General features: G+C 37.7%; 1 protein-coding gene across 1 annotated transcript in view; it reads left to right on the forward strand.

Annotated features, from left to right (window-relative positions):
* Nucleotides 1–17,653, forward strand: part of PDGFD (platelet derived growth factor D) — a 128,698-nt gene that overhangs the window by 51,903 nt on the left and 59,142 nt on the right. Inside the window, exon 2 of the mRNA XM_015824090.1 lies at nt 17,213–17,417. Coding sequence (XP_015679576.1) covers nt 17,213–17,417 — 205 coding nt within the window. The remainder of the gene's footprint in view (nt 1–17,212; nt 17,418–17,653) is intronic.

Below are 17,653 nucleotides of genomic sequence, written 5' to 3' on the forward strand. Positions count from 1 at the left end.
TTGCAGGATCATTCCAAATTTCACAGAAAAGAACATGTGAGAAAACAATGTGAAACCGTTAATGTTTTTTCACTTGCAGACATTTCTTCTGAACATAATGGAACATTCAAAAATATCCTTTAGTTGTATTAAGAGGAAATGAGACTATGGTGAGCTACAAATGAAGGTTTAAAGAAGGTCAAAGACACACTGTGAAAGAGAGGCATGTAAACATTTTAAGAGGAACCTCTTTTAATCAGATAGATCAATGGGCAGCAAATTAATGCAGAGATATGTAAACAGGCACAACGTTCATACCACAGAGCTGTTATTTAGCATAAATGTCAGTTGCTTTAATTACAGTTTTGGCCAAGGATACTCAGGGTCATTATCCCAGTTGTTTTTGTAATTGCAGGCTACATATAAAAATAGATAGTATTTCACAAACGTTAAGGAACATATATTACCGCTTAATTCTATTCGGTGAATGCTGTAGGTCAACATTTTCCAAACTCAGATGTTCAGACTACAGATCCCAGCAACACCAGCCAGCCCAATGACTGTTTCTTGGATTTGTAGAGGTTGTAGTCCAGCACTTCCACTGTGCTGAAAATGCCTTACTTCTCATTTAATTTGACAGAAAAAATATTTTAGTTTTTGTTTTGCAAAGAACCATGTTTTAGTGAAATGTTCATGTGGAAGAGGTGGGTTGTAGCAACTGCTTTATTTACTGGCATTTTACTTACAAGATGGTCAAGGTGTTACAGGCAGTCCTCGATTTACAACAGGTTGTTTAGTGACCGTTTGAAGTTACAACAGCATTCAAAGAAATGACTTATGACCGTTTTTCACACATAACCGTTGCTGCATCCCCATGGTCACATGATTTAAATTTGGATGCTTGACCACTGGTTCATATTTATGACGGTCGCAATGTCCTGGGGTCATGTGATCCCCTTTTGTGGCCTCCTAACAAGCAAAGTCAATCATGAAGTCAGAATCACTTAACAACGGTGTTACTAACTTAACAACTGCAGTGATTCACTTAACAACTGTGGCAAGAAAGGTCATAAAACAGGGCAAAATTCATATAACAAATGTTTCACTTAACAACAGAAATTTGGGGCTCAACTGTGGTCGGAAGTCGAGGACTACATGTACAAAAGTGTCCCGAATTGTGTTTCCTGAGACTCCAAAATCTAAAATTTGTAACGCTTTCAGCCAGAGGAACCCCAGGCTTTCCTGTCTAAATACAAACAACAATAAATATGTTGTTTAAACATTTCATCCCCATTACAGTTAATTGCTCTAGCTCTGATCTTCCTTGCTGGCTCTGCATATCTTGCTACTTGCTGGGTTACCTTGTGATCAACAAAAAACAATATTATTTCACTACAGGAGTACAAGGTGTGCCAACAGAGCAGTCAATATATATATTGGGCTCTCTCAACCTTAGAAAACTTATAATTCAGCACTTAATGAATTTGGTTTTCAACCTTAGGCAAACACAGAGATGTTTCACAATTTGTACCCCACAGTATTTCTCATGCAGGTGTGTTGAAGGCATCGATTGAAAGCAGAGCCAATAAGCCAAGTCTGTGGCTAGTTTGGTTTTATTAGCACCAGCAAATATGCTGATATTCCTTGATGCAGTTTAAACATATTGAACAATTCTAAGCACCCCATGGTAAAAGTTACATTCCAGTTCTGAAAAGAATCCCTTGGGGGGGGGGGGGGAATCAGTCCTTTAATTTCACTTTAAACTATATTGGTTCCATTGAAAGGAAGTAATTCTCAAAATACTGAACAAACCCAAAGCCAGCCAGCCCATAAATTGTTTTCTTCAACACTGTTTAGTTTGATATGAATCAAGCATATCAACCAATCTTTAATAAAAGAGGATCACCTTGGTTGCCCAGGGTAATTGGTTGAAGATTCCACTTCCATTTTTAGAAAGATGGCAGGATTGTTCTTTTTGTGTCTTTGCAAGGCAATACTGCTTGTGTTCACAACATGTCGAAAACAAAATATTCCAAATTCTCATTTGCAACTAAAAGAAACCCTCTACTTCTATCTAGTCTGAGAGGCAAAGCTTTTTCTTTGTAAAAGTTGCTTGGTAAAATAAGCATTGTTGGAAAGAGATTATACAGCATTAGATGTTCAGATATAATTCATTCTCTATGGAGCTATGAGTTTTACTTTTTTCCCCCTTGATATAAAACACTTTAAAAATGTTATTTTCCAGAAAAATATGATTAAGCTGGCAAGACCCTAGGTGTCAAATTTGCTCATTCCAAATGCAAGAAAACTCTCTTTCTGCTGATATGATGAATGAAAATATTTTATCTGAGGTAGGAATATGATGGATTTTATTCTCTAATTAGTAGCATCTGGTCACACATTTCTCTGCTTGATGTTGTAGATAATTCATTCTTCATGCAAGATTTGACTGGTCAGCAGGAAATGAAATAATTCATTTTCGGCATGCTATAGTCCATGTAGTCTAGTGTCTCTGAATATGTATTTATATGTATGTATGTATATATATATATATATATAAATAATGATGATGATGATGATGATGATGATGATGATGATGATGATGATAATAATAATAATAATAATAATAATAATAATAATAATAATAATAATAATAATAATAATAATAATAATAGAAAGAGACCGAGGGACTAATTCTGGCTGCACAAGACCAAGCCTTAAGGACAAATGCATATAAAGTCAAAATTGAGAAGACAGCAACAGACAGTAAGTGCCGCCTATGCAAAGAAGCTGAAGAAACAGTGGACCACCTGGTAAGCTGCTGCAAGAAGATCGCACAGACTGACTACAAGCAGAGGCATGACAAAGTAGCAACAATGGTGCATTGGAAGATCTGCAAGAAATATCATTTGCCTGTAAGCAAAAACTGGTGGGATCATAAAATAGAGAAAGTCATAGAAAATGATAACATTAAACTGCTCTGGGACTTCAGAATTCAAACAGACAAGCACCTGCAACATAACACCCCGGACTTAACAATTGTCGATAAGAAAGACAAAAAAGTCTGGATAGTGGACATGGCAGTGCCTGGAAACAGCAGAATAGATGAGAAAGAACTGGAGAAGATAACAAAATACAAAGACCTACAAATAGAAATAGAAAGACTGTGGCAAAAGCAAGCAAGGGTAGTACCAATAGTAATAGGCGCCTTGGGTGCAATTCCAAAACAACTGGAGCACCACTTGAACACCATTGGCATTGACAAATTCGCCATTAGTCAATTGCAAAAGGCGGCCTTACTAGGAACTGCTTCCATCCTGCGACGATATCTGTAATACCATCAAACATCCACATCTGCCTATCCCAGGCCCTGGGTAAGGACTCGATAGGTAGACAAAATGCCAAATCCAGTCTGAACATCTGGCTGACTGTGCGATGATCCATAATAATAATAATAATAATAATAATAATAATAATAATAATAATAATAATAATAATAATAATAATAATAATAATAATAATAATAATAATGATAAAAGTTGGAAGGGACCTTGGAGGTCATCTAATCCAACCCCCTGCTCAGACAGGAAACCCTATACCATTTCGGACAAATGGCTGTCCAGTTTCTTCTTAAAAACTTCCAGTGTTGGAGCATTCACCGTTTCTGGAGGCAGGTTGTTCCACTGGTTAATTGTTCTAACTGTCAGGAAGTTTCTCCTTAGTTCTAGGTTGCTTCTCTCTTTGGTTAGTTTCCACCCTGCCTTCAGGCGCTTTGGAAAATAGCTTGACTCCCTCTTCTTTGTGGCAGCCCCTGAGATATTGGAACACTGCTATCATGTCCCCCCTTGTCCTTCTCTTCATTAAACTAGACATACCCAATTCCAGCAACCGTTCCTTATATGTTTTAGCCTCCAGTCCCCTAATCATCTTTGTTGTTCTTCTCTGTACTCTTTCTAGAGTCTCAACATCTTTTTTACATTGTGGTGACCAAAACTGGATGCAGTATTCCAAGTGTGGCCTTACCAAGGCATTGTAGAGTGGTATTAATACTTCACGTGATCTTGATTCTATCCCTCTGTTAATGCAGCCTAGCACTGTGTTGGCCTTTTTGACAGCTGCAGCACACTGCTGGCTCATATTTAAGTGATTATCCATTAGGACTCCGAGATCCCTCTCACAGTTACTACTATTGAGCAAGGTACCCCCTATACTATACCTGTGCATTTGGTTTATTGCTCCCTTTCTAGTAAGAGTTACAAGAAATAGTATCTTATGGAAAACAAATGTTTAAGTTTTAAGTTACCATAAAATCCATCTGCTTGGTCCCTCTTAAGTTTTAGATCAGCCCATGAGGGCTTACAATAGAAAAGAAGACTTATCAGAGGGTAATTTTCCCAAGGTTTCCTCAACTTTGGCTTATCCTGAAAGTTTGTATTAGCCCAGCCACAGGAAGAAACCTTGTGTTCTCTGTATTTTTGGATTACAAATTCTATAATCCTGCACCCTATACAGGCTGGATTAAGTTATAAGAAATACATGTACTGTAGAAGGTTCCATATTGCCTATCTGTACTGCAAATCATCTTGCTTCTTGGCCAATCTAATCAGTTATTTCCAGGCTTAAATATTCCATGTGCCAAGTAACTTTTGTCTTTTAAGATTTCCTAGAAACATTAGCTTACATGAGAAAATCAGTTTTGTGAAATAGGATCCTTCATCTAGCTTGGTCACTATTAGATTATTTTTTTTAGTAGTGGACAAGCTCTGTAGTTTAATTGACATAAAGCAAGAACAGGGATTAAGGACTCTGGTCAAGAGTCCCTAGCAAAGTTTCAGAATCACTTAAGAAGTTTCCACAGTTGGAATTCCTCAACATACTATTGACTGAGTGAAGGTTATTGGGAAGAGGCCTGAACCAACAATCTTTATAATATGAAGAAAGGTTCTGTTATAGGTCAGGGTGTTTGTTTTGTATGCAGATGATCCCTAGTTTAATTACAACATTGGCCAGATAGACGACTGACCTGATTTCCTGGGTTCCCATAGATCTTTGACAATGCCCATCAGCATTAAATTAAAACTGAAATTCTTGGAAAGGTCATATAAGAGCTAAAACTATATCCAGAGGTCACAGGTTGAGTTAGGGAACAGTGTTCAATGATAATTGCCTTAACCTCAGTTAAAAAATAAAAATAAAAAAAACGTTTTAATCAGAGTTCAAGGAGAATTCGCAGCAACAATCTTAACCTATATAGTACCCTGTGGAAATGCAGAGTACATTTAAGAGTAATAAACAGACCTTTGACTTTCATTCAGCCTTGAAATTTAAACCAGTTGCATAACATAAGATTATATGTGTTTTAATAAACTGCTGCCATTGATGCTCTGAGACTGTGCCAGATATTTTTCAAAGTGTGTGTATTGATAGAGTTGGTCTCCCAAGCATAGAAACGAGGGCTTTTGCACATCAAAAAATTGCATCTCCAAGCATAGAAAAGAGGGCTTTTGCACATCAAAAAAATCATTATTATTGTTATGTTTTATTTTCCCCTCCCAGAGCATCCCAGAAATGCTGGAAGTTAATAGCAAATGAAAGTGCAACTTTAAGTATATTAAACAGAAAATTCAAAGTAAGCCATTTCAGTTAGGAAGTGAGAAAGTGTGGTAATAATTCACTGTGAGACCAGAGAAGGAAGAAGAAACCCTAACATTTCTTTGAATGTGAAGTAGCCTGGTGGCTCACAGTGTAAATTTTGCCCCAAGGCAGGTTTATAGTCAGCATATTGCTTATTTATTTAACATCATTTCTATCCCATCCCATTCCTATTTGAATCAGTACATCATGCAACACAATTAAGTAGATAACCAAAGTACATAATGAATGTAATCATATTCCTAGTTAATACTTAGATGGTCCACAATCAGTTCAGGTCAAAGGCAAGAGGGAATAATACTGTCACGGTGTGGTCCCCACCGCCCTCCAAGCAAGGGCAGTGGGGACAACTTATGCCTTCAAGGGAAAGATTTTCATAAAGTACAGGCTGTTACAGAGAAATCCTGCCTTGTTGTCTGTCCTCTGTGTACCTTGCAGGGATGGAAGAACTTTTGAACTGCACAGCAAAATCATGGAAGCAAGATTCACATTATAGTTTTTTGATATAAGAACCTTAAACCCCATTTCATATCGTTAAATATGAGTCTCCTTGAATTTATTTTTCCTAGAATGTCTGTGTGACAAAACAAGCATTTAGTTATTTGATAGGAGCATGGTGGCTTGAGCGGTTAGGATGCTGCGTAGAAGTTTAACAAGCCCGCATTCAAGACTCAAGAGCTTCCGTGGGGCAGGGTTGAGTTCCTGTCTTTCATTCCAGCTCATGCAGGGGACATGAAAGGAGCCCTCAACTGCCTGTCTTCAGGGCAATGGTGATGTCACCAGCTAATCCTTTCACCTGGAAGCACCTTCTGACATAAGTGCAGCATTTATTTGATAACTCCTACCTGCTAGTTGAAGAAATGTCTCTTCCTTTCTCAGTCTCATAACCTCTCTTCTACTTTTTACTAATGACTGGAGTGGGTGGGCAGATTCAATTTGGTATCCTAGTGCTGGATATGTAGGTCCTTAAAACACTTTGAGTTGGGACTGGATAACCAGCACAGCACCTTTAAAAAGTGGCATTCTGCATTGGCAAGATTGCCCTCTTAGCAATGTGAAGTTTTGTACTAAATGCAGCTTTCAGGACATTGTCAGACCCCAAGAACCAATAAGGACACAGAGTTATACTTCTAAGCAGATTTCATTATGTTCCATAGCTAAAGACAGAATCTTGTGCGCCAGCAGAAATTAGTCAAAGGCACTCTACTATATATTCCAGCTGCTGTATAATTTTACAAAACATTTCTTTCCCTTATTTTACCTTCTCCTCCTTGAACTTGATAATGTCATTCCAAGTCTTTTGCTTGGATTTTTCAACTGAGGGTGGTGGAGGATGCTACTGCTGGTACAGTTGTCTGCAAGAAGCCACAACCACATCCAGTGAATTATGACATGAATTACTGTATGTAAGTTGTACCATTTTGGCGTCATGATACAAATAAGATACAATAATTCATTTTGGTCATTTGTATAAAGATTTCTATAGACATGTGATGTGACTAGCCCCCATTTCTCCCCACTCTGTAGACTCCCATGACTGCTGGCATTGTTGCTTTCTGTTGAATATCTTTTCATCATTCTGAAACCTCCTTGGCTGTTCAGTCAAGTGGGAAAGTTGCTTTGGGAATTAGTTGAAGAATTGGAAGCCAAGAAGGCTACATACTATTGTGTAGATAATTACAACAGGGAAGAAAGGATATTCATATATAGTTGGACTAGTTTATCATTACATAAATGAAAAGATACCATCCATGGGAATTTCTCCAATATTTTTCATAAACACAACCTTTTCCCTTGAATTAAATGAGAATGGTGTGTAAAATGTGGCAGTAGTTTGCTACCTTTTTGTGACAGCATACTATATAGGAGTCAAGGTGAGAGCTGTTTAGTCTAAAAGGAAGAACAAAACTGACCCCACTCATTGAGGGTCAACAGAGAGCATCCTTTCCTTCGTAACGATATAATGCTACAACAATGTTCATGTTAATTGTTTTGAGTCTCTGTCATACAACAACATAAACACAGTTTACCAAGGAAAACAATGTAGTGGTTCCAAGTAATTTCCTAGTTCTAAAAAATCATCTCCAAAGATGCAACTAAACCTTTTGACCATATTCTCTTCTCATGCCCACCTCATATTATGCAACTTAGTATTTTTTCTTCTTCTTTGTAGCTCATTCTAAGTATAACAAATAATAATAATAATCCTGCTTACAATGGGGAAAAAATGGAGAATACTGGGGAAAGGAGAATACTGGGAAACAGAACTAGCTGTACAAATTCAGTTTATTTTACATATCTTGACCTGAAGGTGAACTGTTCTGTGGCTTGAAGTCAACTATGCTTTCTTCTCTCTATTACTTGGAATTTGTGAATTCAGCTGCCTTGATTTTACCAGCTACCAAGCCAAGGAAAATAAAAAAGTGCTTCTCTGGTTTTTTTAAAAGCATTCATATGGAGTGTAGAAAGTTCATACATTGGTAGGTATGAATGTATTGATTGAATGAAACAGTTGTTAAGAAGACTGAAAGTTGTAGGAATCACCTGAAAAAAGACAAAGGAAGAACTCTTAGTCTGCTGATCTATGGCCATAATAAAGACTTGAGTTGACTTAACTCTTACCTTCTATGTAGAAGAAAATAATAATAATATGAATTATCCCACAGTGAAACTTTCAAGTAGGCATTTATTCCCTGTTCTGACATAGCTAAAATCTGTATCCTCCAATTCATGTAGTGGTCTAGATGTAACGTGGAAAGCAGGAGACTTGGTGTGAACTGGGATGTTACTGTGCCTCTTTGAAATTGAACTTTTTTCTAACGCTACAGTGATAATTGCAGGCTACACTACCAGCCGTGGCTTCATTCAATGTTTAGTTCAAGGCAAACTACCAACCTATAAGCAGCTTCATGGAAAGAAATAACTGGACCTCTTGGGTGGTGATACCTATCAAAAGTGGAGGGAAACATGATCATATGATCCTGCTCACTGGATGTAAGTCTGCAAATTTTGGCATTGAGAAGAATTACACAGTTTTCAGGAAGAAGAGAGAGGTCTCCCCCCATGGAACACACTTCATCAAGTAGTGATTAGCCATTACTATCCAGCACCAGAGAAACCTGTCATTGGAGAATCCATTTTAAGATTTTCCAGGTAGCTTAAAAGTTACTTAACTATTTATTCAGCAGCTAAAAACTATAGCTCAGTGTCTCTATCTTATGATCACAGAATCAAATGAGGGAGTGGGGAATAAAAACCTATGACTATTGTTTCAAGATTTTGTATAAGCATAATATTGTTTCAAAAAGCAACATGGATGAACACCTAAGAATCAGTTTTGCCTAGAAATAGATGAAACAATAGAGTGAAAGTGGCAGACATGGTCACACTAAACCATCATATTGGAGATCTCAGTTTTAATATAGCCATACAGAAAATAGAATATTAATAAATGTGTAATCTTAAGTGTACTACAAGTACAAATCCAGATTGTATATTAGTTGTAGGCATATTGATTTGGAGTTTGATTCTTCCAGAAACCAAGCAAATAGAGTATAGCCTTTTCCCCCCTAAAAACGAAAATATTCCATTAGCTACTTTGCATGCCAGACCAACAATGTCAACAAATCAGATTTCTAGGAATATTTTACAAACTGGGAAGAGACTTGCAAATGTATGCAAATATTTCTAAACTGAAATCAACATTATAGAATCGTTGGTGCTCTCTGAGTTTAGTTTAGTTATTTGCTTGCAGACATTTCATTACCCAAGTAAATAACATCATCAGGGTTAGTGAGTATGAGGTTTACTTCCTATTATAGTATATAGTAACTTGCCCTTCTAATATTAGTGTGGGGAGGAATGTTTTCCTCCTTAGTTGTTTCAATTAAGGTATTGTTTTCTGCTTGATTGTTTGTCTGGTGTTAATCCCTGTTTATCTGGGTATTGACTGCTGGAAAAGATATGTTCTTGTTTCCTTCGGTAGTTTTTGATTGTCTCAAAGGACGCCCAAGGATTCCCAATTCAATCCCGAGCTACATATGTTCTATTTTGTTGAAATCAACATTATTGGTTAGTCAGCCTTCTCCTGCACTTTCATGGGAGATTATGCTTTGATATTGTAATGCTAACTATTCCTTTTTTAAAAAAAAAAGTAGCTATGATTTATATGCTAACAATTATAGTGCATACAATATTTATGATTCACAGTTTTTTTGCAGACCCGCACATTTTTAAGAATGCAAAGCTTGAGAACTGGCCATTTTGAAAATACTATTATTGTTTATCTGGATGGGGTAGTGGCTCTAAGTGGAGGGAGCTAAATTTAAATTTAATCCTGGTGGACAGAAATAAAAAAATAGCTCCTGGTCTTTGTTACATTCCTGGGAAGACCTCAGGCATGTTGCTCTTTTCTGAAATAAAACAGATTTTGAAAACAAAGTGCCAGTTAATATAAAAACTCTCACTATTCATGTACTGAGATTGATTAAGCATCTCTGAAACAAAATAAACAGTGAATTACTCGGTCATATTGGCTTTCCTGCTGTATCCATTTGGGGAGGATCATCTTCATTTCTCAAAGCAAAAAGAGCTGAACTAAGTAACATTCCTAATGCAGTTCTGGATTCTTTGGCCTTATGGGGCCTTCAATTTAAAATTTATAATTTAATATCCATGTTAATTCACTTTCATTGCCTAGACATGTTTTTATTAAAGCCACGTTTTTGAAAAAAAGGTTTCTTTTAATAAGGTGAACTCTTGAGTAGAGTGCTTGGCATCTGATTTTCTATGCCAACCAATTCCCTAAAATAATATTTTTATTACCAACACTAGTATATTATTTGGTTGGCATTTGGTTCATAGGCAGCACAGTGACTTGGTGGTTAAGACACTAGGCTTGTTGGCTGAAGAGCCCACAGCCCAGGTTCAAAACTCAAGGACCAAGCGATGGGGTAAGCTCCCATCCTCACCTAGCACTTGCCAGCCTAGCAGTTCAAAAGCATGCAAATGCGATTAGATAAATAGGTACCACCTCAATGGAAAGGTAACAACGCTCTGCAGTGTCATGCTGCAGAGTAAAATACACCTTTTTTACCTTTTGATTAGTAATCTTCCAATCATTTCTGCTATGGCTGTTACAAATAGTCAGAACTTTTTTATGATTTATTCTGAAACAGTCATTGTGATTATTATCATTTCTTTTTACTTTCAGCTAGGTGACCTAGTCTTCTCACTGCAACTTTCAATGTATTTGTGAAATTTTATCAGACCATCTGAAATTAGCCAAGCTCTAAGTCAGGGGTGTCAAACTCGCAACGTCACATGACGTGTCGCGACATATCATGACTTTTTTTCCATTGCCGGCAATGGGGTAGGCGCCGTTTTGGCATGATGCATCCAGCCCATGGGCCGCCAGTTTGACACCCCTGCTCTAAGTAGTCTAACAAAATTAAAACAAACAAATGAACCGCCCCACCTGCCAGAGACCCCCTGGATCTCCCCCAACCCTGCCCAGCCCTCACAGGCATCTCCCCCATGAGCAACATTGAGGTGGCCATGCCCACCCCAGCCACACCCACCCAGTCTGCCATGACAACCGCAGCCATGCCCACCCAGTGGGCCACGCCCCATGACCCCTCTGAGGGCACCACAATGCTGATGCGGCCCTGGCACTTTGCAATAAATAAGTGGGTTTTGGGTTGTGGTTTGGGCACTCAGTCTCTAAAAGGTTCAGCATCACTGGTATAGAGTCTCCTGCTTGAGCAGGGAGTTAGACTACAAGACCTCAAAGGTCCCTTCCAACTCTGTTATTCTAGATGCAATAAGAACAGAGAAATAATTATTCTTCCCAGCCTTTTGATTATATTTGCTTCTTCTTTTCCCCTAATATTGCTCTAGGCATCTCTTTGCCTATTTTATTTCCTGGAGCTCTTCAACAAACCAAGAAGATTTATGAGATCAGGAAGTGGGGACGGGCTGTTTCAAAAGGATCCTGTCAAGCACCTTTGTATTCCAGTGGTCAACGAAGTACCCAATAGAAATGCCTTTCGAATGGCTGGATGATTCCCCAGGTGCTACCAAATAATCTACTGGATCCATCAGAAATTTGGGGCAGACCATCTTAATAGGTTCTTCCTCCCTGCAGAACTTGTTGGCTCTAGGTAATCTTACACTTTTGAGGAAGTGATCTGTTCCTAATTGGCCTCGCAGCTCCATGGAAGCATTTCTTCATCTGCCTAATAGTCTAGACAAAACCACAGCCATCCCAGCAATGAGATTAAAAAAAAAGTTGGCAAGGGATGTTGACATGGAGCTGGGAGGTCAGTGCAATGGCAACATTCCCCGCTTCACAAACAGGGCCTCACTTCTGGCTAGTTCCAGACCCAGCACTCCTTACAACATCCTGACTTTACAGTTCCCATCCCACCTCCTGAGATCAGGAGTGATGCAAAACCCAAAATTCACTTGGCAGCTCCCCGTGAAATGGTCCCTCTCATCCATCAAAGTCTGGCAATACATGCTAGGTCACATAATTGCCATATGTAATCTTCCTGGGAGGCTTTCAACAAGCAAAGTCCATGCGGAAAGCTGGGGTCACTTAATAACTGCATGTTTTGCTTAACGACTGTGGAATTACCTCTGATACTTGTTTAAAAAAAAATTCTTGATCAAATTCTTTATGAAATCCCCCAAAATAAGAAAAAACAAAATAAAACTGCTTGCAACATATTTGTTGCAATTATAAGTTATCAGTATGATTATATTATTGAAAGATAAGGTAAAGTAAGGTAAGATTTAATGTATTAATGTTAATAATAAGATATATTGTCATTTTTTACTGTGGGCACACTGGCCCACATTAAAAATATAAGTCTGTTGCCTGCTCTCAAAAGAAAGTATATATCTACCCATGTGCATACATAACACACATATACACATGCTGTACACACACAAACACATACGCATACATATACATATTAATCACTGTCATTTTGAATACATAACAGAAGGAGGAAGCTTTAGAATTCATTAGGTTAATACTGTATGGAACAAAACTGAATCTGAATGTTCTGCTTCGGATACCATGGAGCCTCCTCCCGGAAGGTAACAAGGAAAACAGGCCATGAGGAGGATGCAGGCAATCTTGCAGACCCTGCTCAAGCAACGCTTATGTGCTATGTTCTGGATGGAAGGGAGGGAACTGCCAATGATATTTTCAGCCATCCTCACCACTCCTGTCTGAAGCAGTGATGCTTCCAAACCAGACTGTGATGCTGTATGACAGGATGCTCTCGATCATCCCTCTGTAGAAAGTAGTAAGGACAGGGAAAAGAAGATGTACTTTTCTCATGTGATGTAGAAAATACAGGTCACTGCTATGGCCACTTTACTAGTGTGTTACTGTTGAGCGACCAAGCTAGTCTACTCGTTAGCTGCACACCCAGAAACTTGATGCTGATAACCACCTCCACAAGTGAATTATTAATACACAGGGGTGTGTGGCTGTGCCATTGTGAGTTTATGTGATAATATCTGAGCATGTACATACAGAGCCACATTGTTGTAGTGGTTAAGGTGCCAGGGCTAGAAACTGTAATATTGTGACTTTTAGTCGCACCTTGATCATGACACCAGTTGCGTGACCTTGGACAAGTCACTTCTCTCAGCCCTAGGAAGAAGAAGACAGTGAAAAATGCTGCCAAGAGAATTGCCAGATATCAATATTATCTTCAAAGAAGAAGTTTTAACTGTATGACCAACTAATATACCAACTAATATACTATCTAGTTTCTATACTTTAACTAAGGAGCAAGTAAACATGATAATATGTCACTTCTATACATGTGTGCAATTTACTTGAATAGTTATATAGGGTTAGACAAAATTGTACTTGGTTTGGCAAAAGCTGAACAATTTTTTTTCCTGCACACGGCATTCAGAAATTAGAGGCAACATTGGTGGTGAGTCATTGCTACTATGTCTTCCTTTATCAGTGGATTAACTCATGTCTTTCTTTCCAAAGCTTTATGAGAGACAATTAAAATCACACTGCCTCTGGAAGTCTTTTCACAGCAGGCTAATTCTCATGTGTAAATGTGCCTGAAGAATCAGTTGATGAAGGGAACATTTCAGCTCAAAAAGCAGAGACAGCTTGCCAGTTGGAGTCTGTAAAATTAACATGAGATAGGAGAGTGAGGTATGAATCAGCAGTGACATGGCTGATAAATAGTCTTGTACAGTTTAGGCAATTTCAATAAAAATTAACTTTCAGATTCCAATTTTTGAAAGTAATCAGTCCACTCTACTTCTCCAGTTTAAGTGTTGAATCCAAATTTGGATACCACTGCATCAGAAGAATGAAGCAAATCAGAAGAGATGCTTTGTGGTTGATCAGTGAACTGAAAACATGGAGCAATTAAGGAAACTGAGTTTAATGTTAACAAGAGAAGACTGAGAATGAATATGATAGCACTTCCCCAGTTCACTAAAGGCCCGTGATTTATTTTCTGATCTTCCCAGAGTATGTGGAATAATGGCCTCTAATTACATGAAAGGAAATCTCTATTGAATGTTGACAACGATAATAATTGTTGACCATTAATCAAGGGCTTTAATTAAAATTTAGCCAGTAAACTCTTATGACTAGTACATTCGATCTTTTTTTCCCGCCTATTCTTCCTCTAAGGTTCCTATTTGATCTAACCTTCTAAGATCTAAAGTAACATCCTACTTATTTCTTAGACCATTTCTACTTATCCCTTCTTATGAAAAACTCTGCATATGTGTATAATCTTATCTGATTTTTGGATTATCAATCACAAATATAATAATGTAGTCCAATTGTGGGGTGTCATGGGACAAGATAACAAAGTATGCCTTCTTCATTTGGTCATGTTAATAACTGGGAGGTATGATTAGCTTATCTTTTTGGGAGTGATCTGGACAGCCATCTATGTTGAGTTCTTTAATTTGGTCCCTTGAAATGAGCAAGGAGTTCGGCATGAACAATAAATGCCCCTCCCCCACTCTTAAAATTCTAATATTGTAGAAATTTATAATTATTACAAATTTAGACATTACATTTGAAGTAGTATGAGAGTGAATTAGGTCATTTGCTGACAATGAGAGCATATTTTTTGCATATGTTTACTTCATAACAAAGAGATTTCTAGGATCCTAGAATTCTGAAGTTTAAAGTACTATTGTTTGATACAATTAAATGTTTACTTTAAGCTTACTTTTTGAGAAAGTAAGATTGTTCTCTAATCTTAAAGAAAATTTATCCCTGAAGTACAATAATAATTCAACATGAGGATGAAAATGATAATTTTGTAAAAATATATCCTGCATTAAAATCTTGGTAAGGTCAATCAGAACTTTGGGGGGAAATGGTAGCATTTGAAGTTAACAATTTTAAGACACTAAAATATCATTGTATTAAGATCTTTTCTCGTGGTTACACCTGGGAGGAAGATAATTTAGAATACAGATGTGCACTGAATTGTGTCCAATTGTGAAGTTCTGTGACATCACTTATGAGTGCATGGACTGACCTGAAATATCCATTCATTGACCATCTCTTTTGTGGATTGTGAGATGGCAGGGGAAATTTCCAACTATTGTCACTGAGCAAACAATAGTGGGAAGTTGCTTAGCAGACAGATGTCAGTTGAATCAAACTGGCACTGACTCATGACATGGGAAAACTTTTAGAAGCAACAACAAAAAGTTCCATGACATCTTAAAAGTCTTTAGGAAAAATTCAAGAACAATGCTGAAGGAAAAGGACAGGAGGTGATGTGTATCCCAATCTTTTTCTGACCATCCCAAAGGTATTCATTTAGCTGTCATTGGAGAGAAGAGTGCTGTTGTAAACACTTGGGAAACACGTCCAGCTAATCATAACTTATCATGGATTAAGCTGCCAGGGTGGTGGGTTAGAAAAATTATTGATAAGTTGTAGAACATAGAAAGCTCCTGGGTCTATCATTGGCATTGGCAATTAAAAAGGATATATTCAGGAGATAGGAAAAATTTCAAGTCTCTAGAATATCTCCATAGGTTAGTGTCAGCAACCTTAACTTAGATGGATTAAATGGTCTGACTTGATCAAAGTCAGTAGTGCCTAACATCTGAGGAATTAAGGACTCAAGAGTTTGGTTTCTTGGGTACTTCCAGAAAATATGAAACCTTTTTCTGAAGGATCAGGGCTGACATTTTTTCAGCTTATATTTATATTAAGGATGAGGATGGAAAGAGGAGGCATATGGGAGCTGAAGTGCTTCCATCCTTTCCTTTAAATACCACCTCAGCTCCAACATTTTCTTGAATCATTTTTCAGGAATGTTGAGAAGTTAGAAGTTTTGATGAGAGCAGGGGAAAATTGGTAAGAAATATTTTTGGTAAATGCTGGGGGTGGGGAAGGCACTGAGTTCTACAAATGGGGAGCTTTTTTCAGCTGGTTTATATCTCTGTTCCCACAATATGCTTTACTGGGTCAAAAGGGAAATAGTATGTTGTGGAAACTTGAGTAAGTTGAATTTAATTTCCAGATGGTTGAATTTAGCCTGAAAGAATTCAGTCTTCAATAGAGTTAAGCCCACTTAGCCATTTCATGGGAATATGCAACCCCAATTATGTGGCACATTTTACATATCTAGTCTTCTCATAGAGAACTAAATATCCTGTTTTCAATTAAAAATAACCCTTCTGGTGCCCCATTGCTGATTGAGCAATAGTGTCTGCCCAAGGTGTTTACCCCAATATTGATCTAGCTAAGTGTGTTATACAAACAGAATCGATGAAAAGTGGCAACGGCCAGAGTTAAAGATTGGTAGAAAATGTATTCCAGAACATACATCCATACAATTCCTGGTTTTATTTCACTTCATAGTACCTCATCCATTGTAAAATAATTATTAAATTATAAAAATAATTTTAACAGTTTTAACAGTATTTGAATATCTGAATCTCACACATATACACAGGCAACAGGCAGATCCTTTTCTGATTTCTAAAAAAATACTATAGGAGAACCAATTTGGTGTAGTGGTTAAGGCACACAAAGCCACATGAAGGACCTTGGGCCAGTCCCTCTCTCACAGACCCAAGAAGCAGACTTCTGAAAGGCCTTGCCCAGAAAACTGCAGGGACTAGTCCAAGCTGTTGCCAGGAATCCAAAACTGACTTGAAGATGCACACACAAAAGATAGTATGCTTCATTTCATTGATACAGTGTGCAACAAATATTCTATATCTATCTCTCTATCATCTATCTTTCTCTCTCACTCTCTCTCTGTATCTATCTTTATCTCTCTCACTCTATCTCTTTATATATCATTATCTATCTATCTATCTATCTATCTATCTATCTATCTATCCATCTATCTCCTATCTTTATCTCTCTCACTCTCTATCTCTGTACCTATCTATCATCTACCTGTCTATCATCTATCTTTATCTCTCTCATTATCTCTGTATCTGTTTATTTATCTATCTATCATCTATCTATCTGTCTATCATCATTTTTAAATGTTTAAAGTTTTGAATATTGATAACTCCTCTTTGTGATTATTAACAGAGACTAATCATCTCACAGCCTTATATAAGAAAGAGGAGACCATCCACGTTTGGGAAAATGGCTACATCCAGAGCCCTCGTTTCCCACACAATTATCCCAGGAATCTCTTGCTGACATGGAAGCTACGTTCACCAGGAAATGCTAGAATACAGCTGGTCTTTGATCATCAGTTTGGACTGGAGGAACCAGAAAATGACATCTGCAGGTAAGCCAATCAAAGCACTGAGGAGATCCAGTGTGGTTCATGATTGCTCACTTGGTAGAACAACTTCAAGGCAGGCAACATTAAATTAGCCAAGTTTCATAGAGATGTTTTAAAAAATTAAGAACTGCAGTCTGACCAAACTTGTTTTCTTATTGATGGAAGATTTGAGATGCTCACCCAAGCTGAAGGAAATTGTATATCAAACAATTTCCACCGATGCCTGCTCAACATCGGGT

Source organism: Protobothrops mucrosquamatus, unplaced genomic scaffold (genome assembly GCF_001527695.2).
Source record: "Protobothrops mucrosquamatus isolate PMUCROS unplaced genomic scaffold, P.Mucros_1.0 scaffold2111, whole genome shotgun sequence".
Lineage (NCBI taxonomy): Eukaryota > Metazoa > Chordata > Lepidosauria > Squamata > Viperidae > Protobothrops > Protobothrops mucrosquamatus.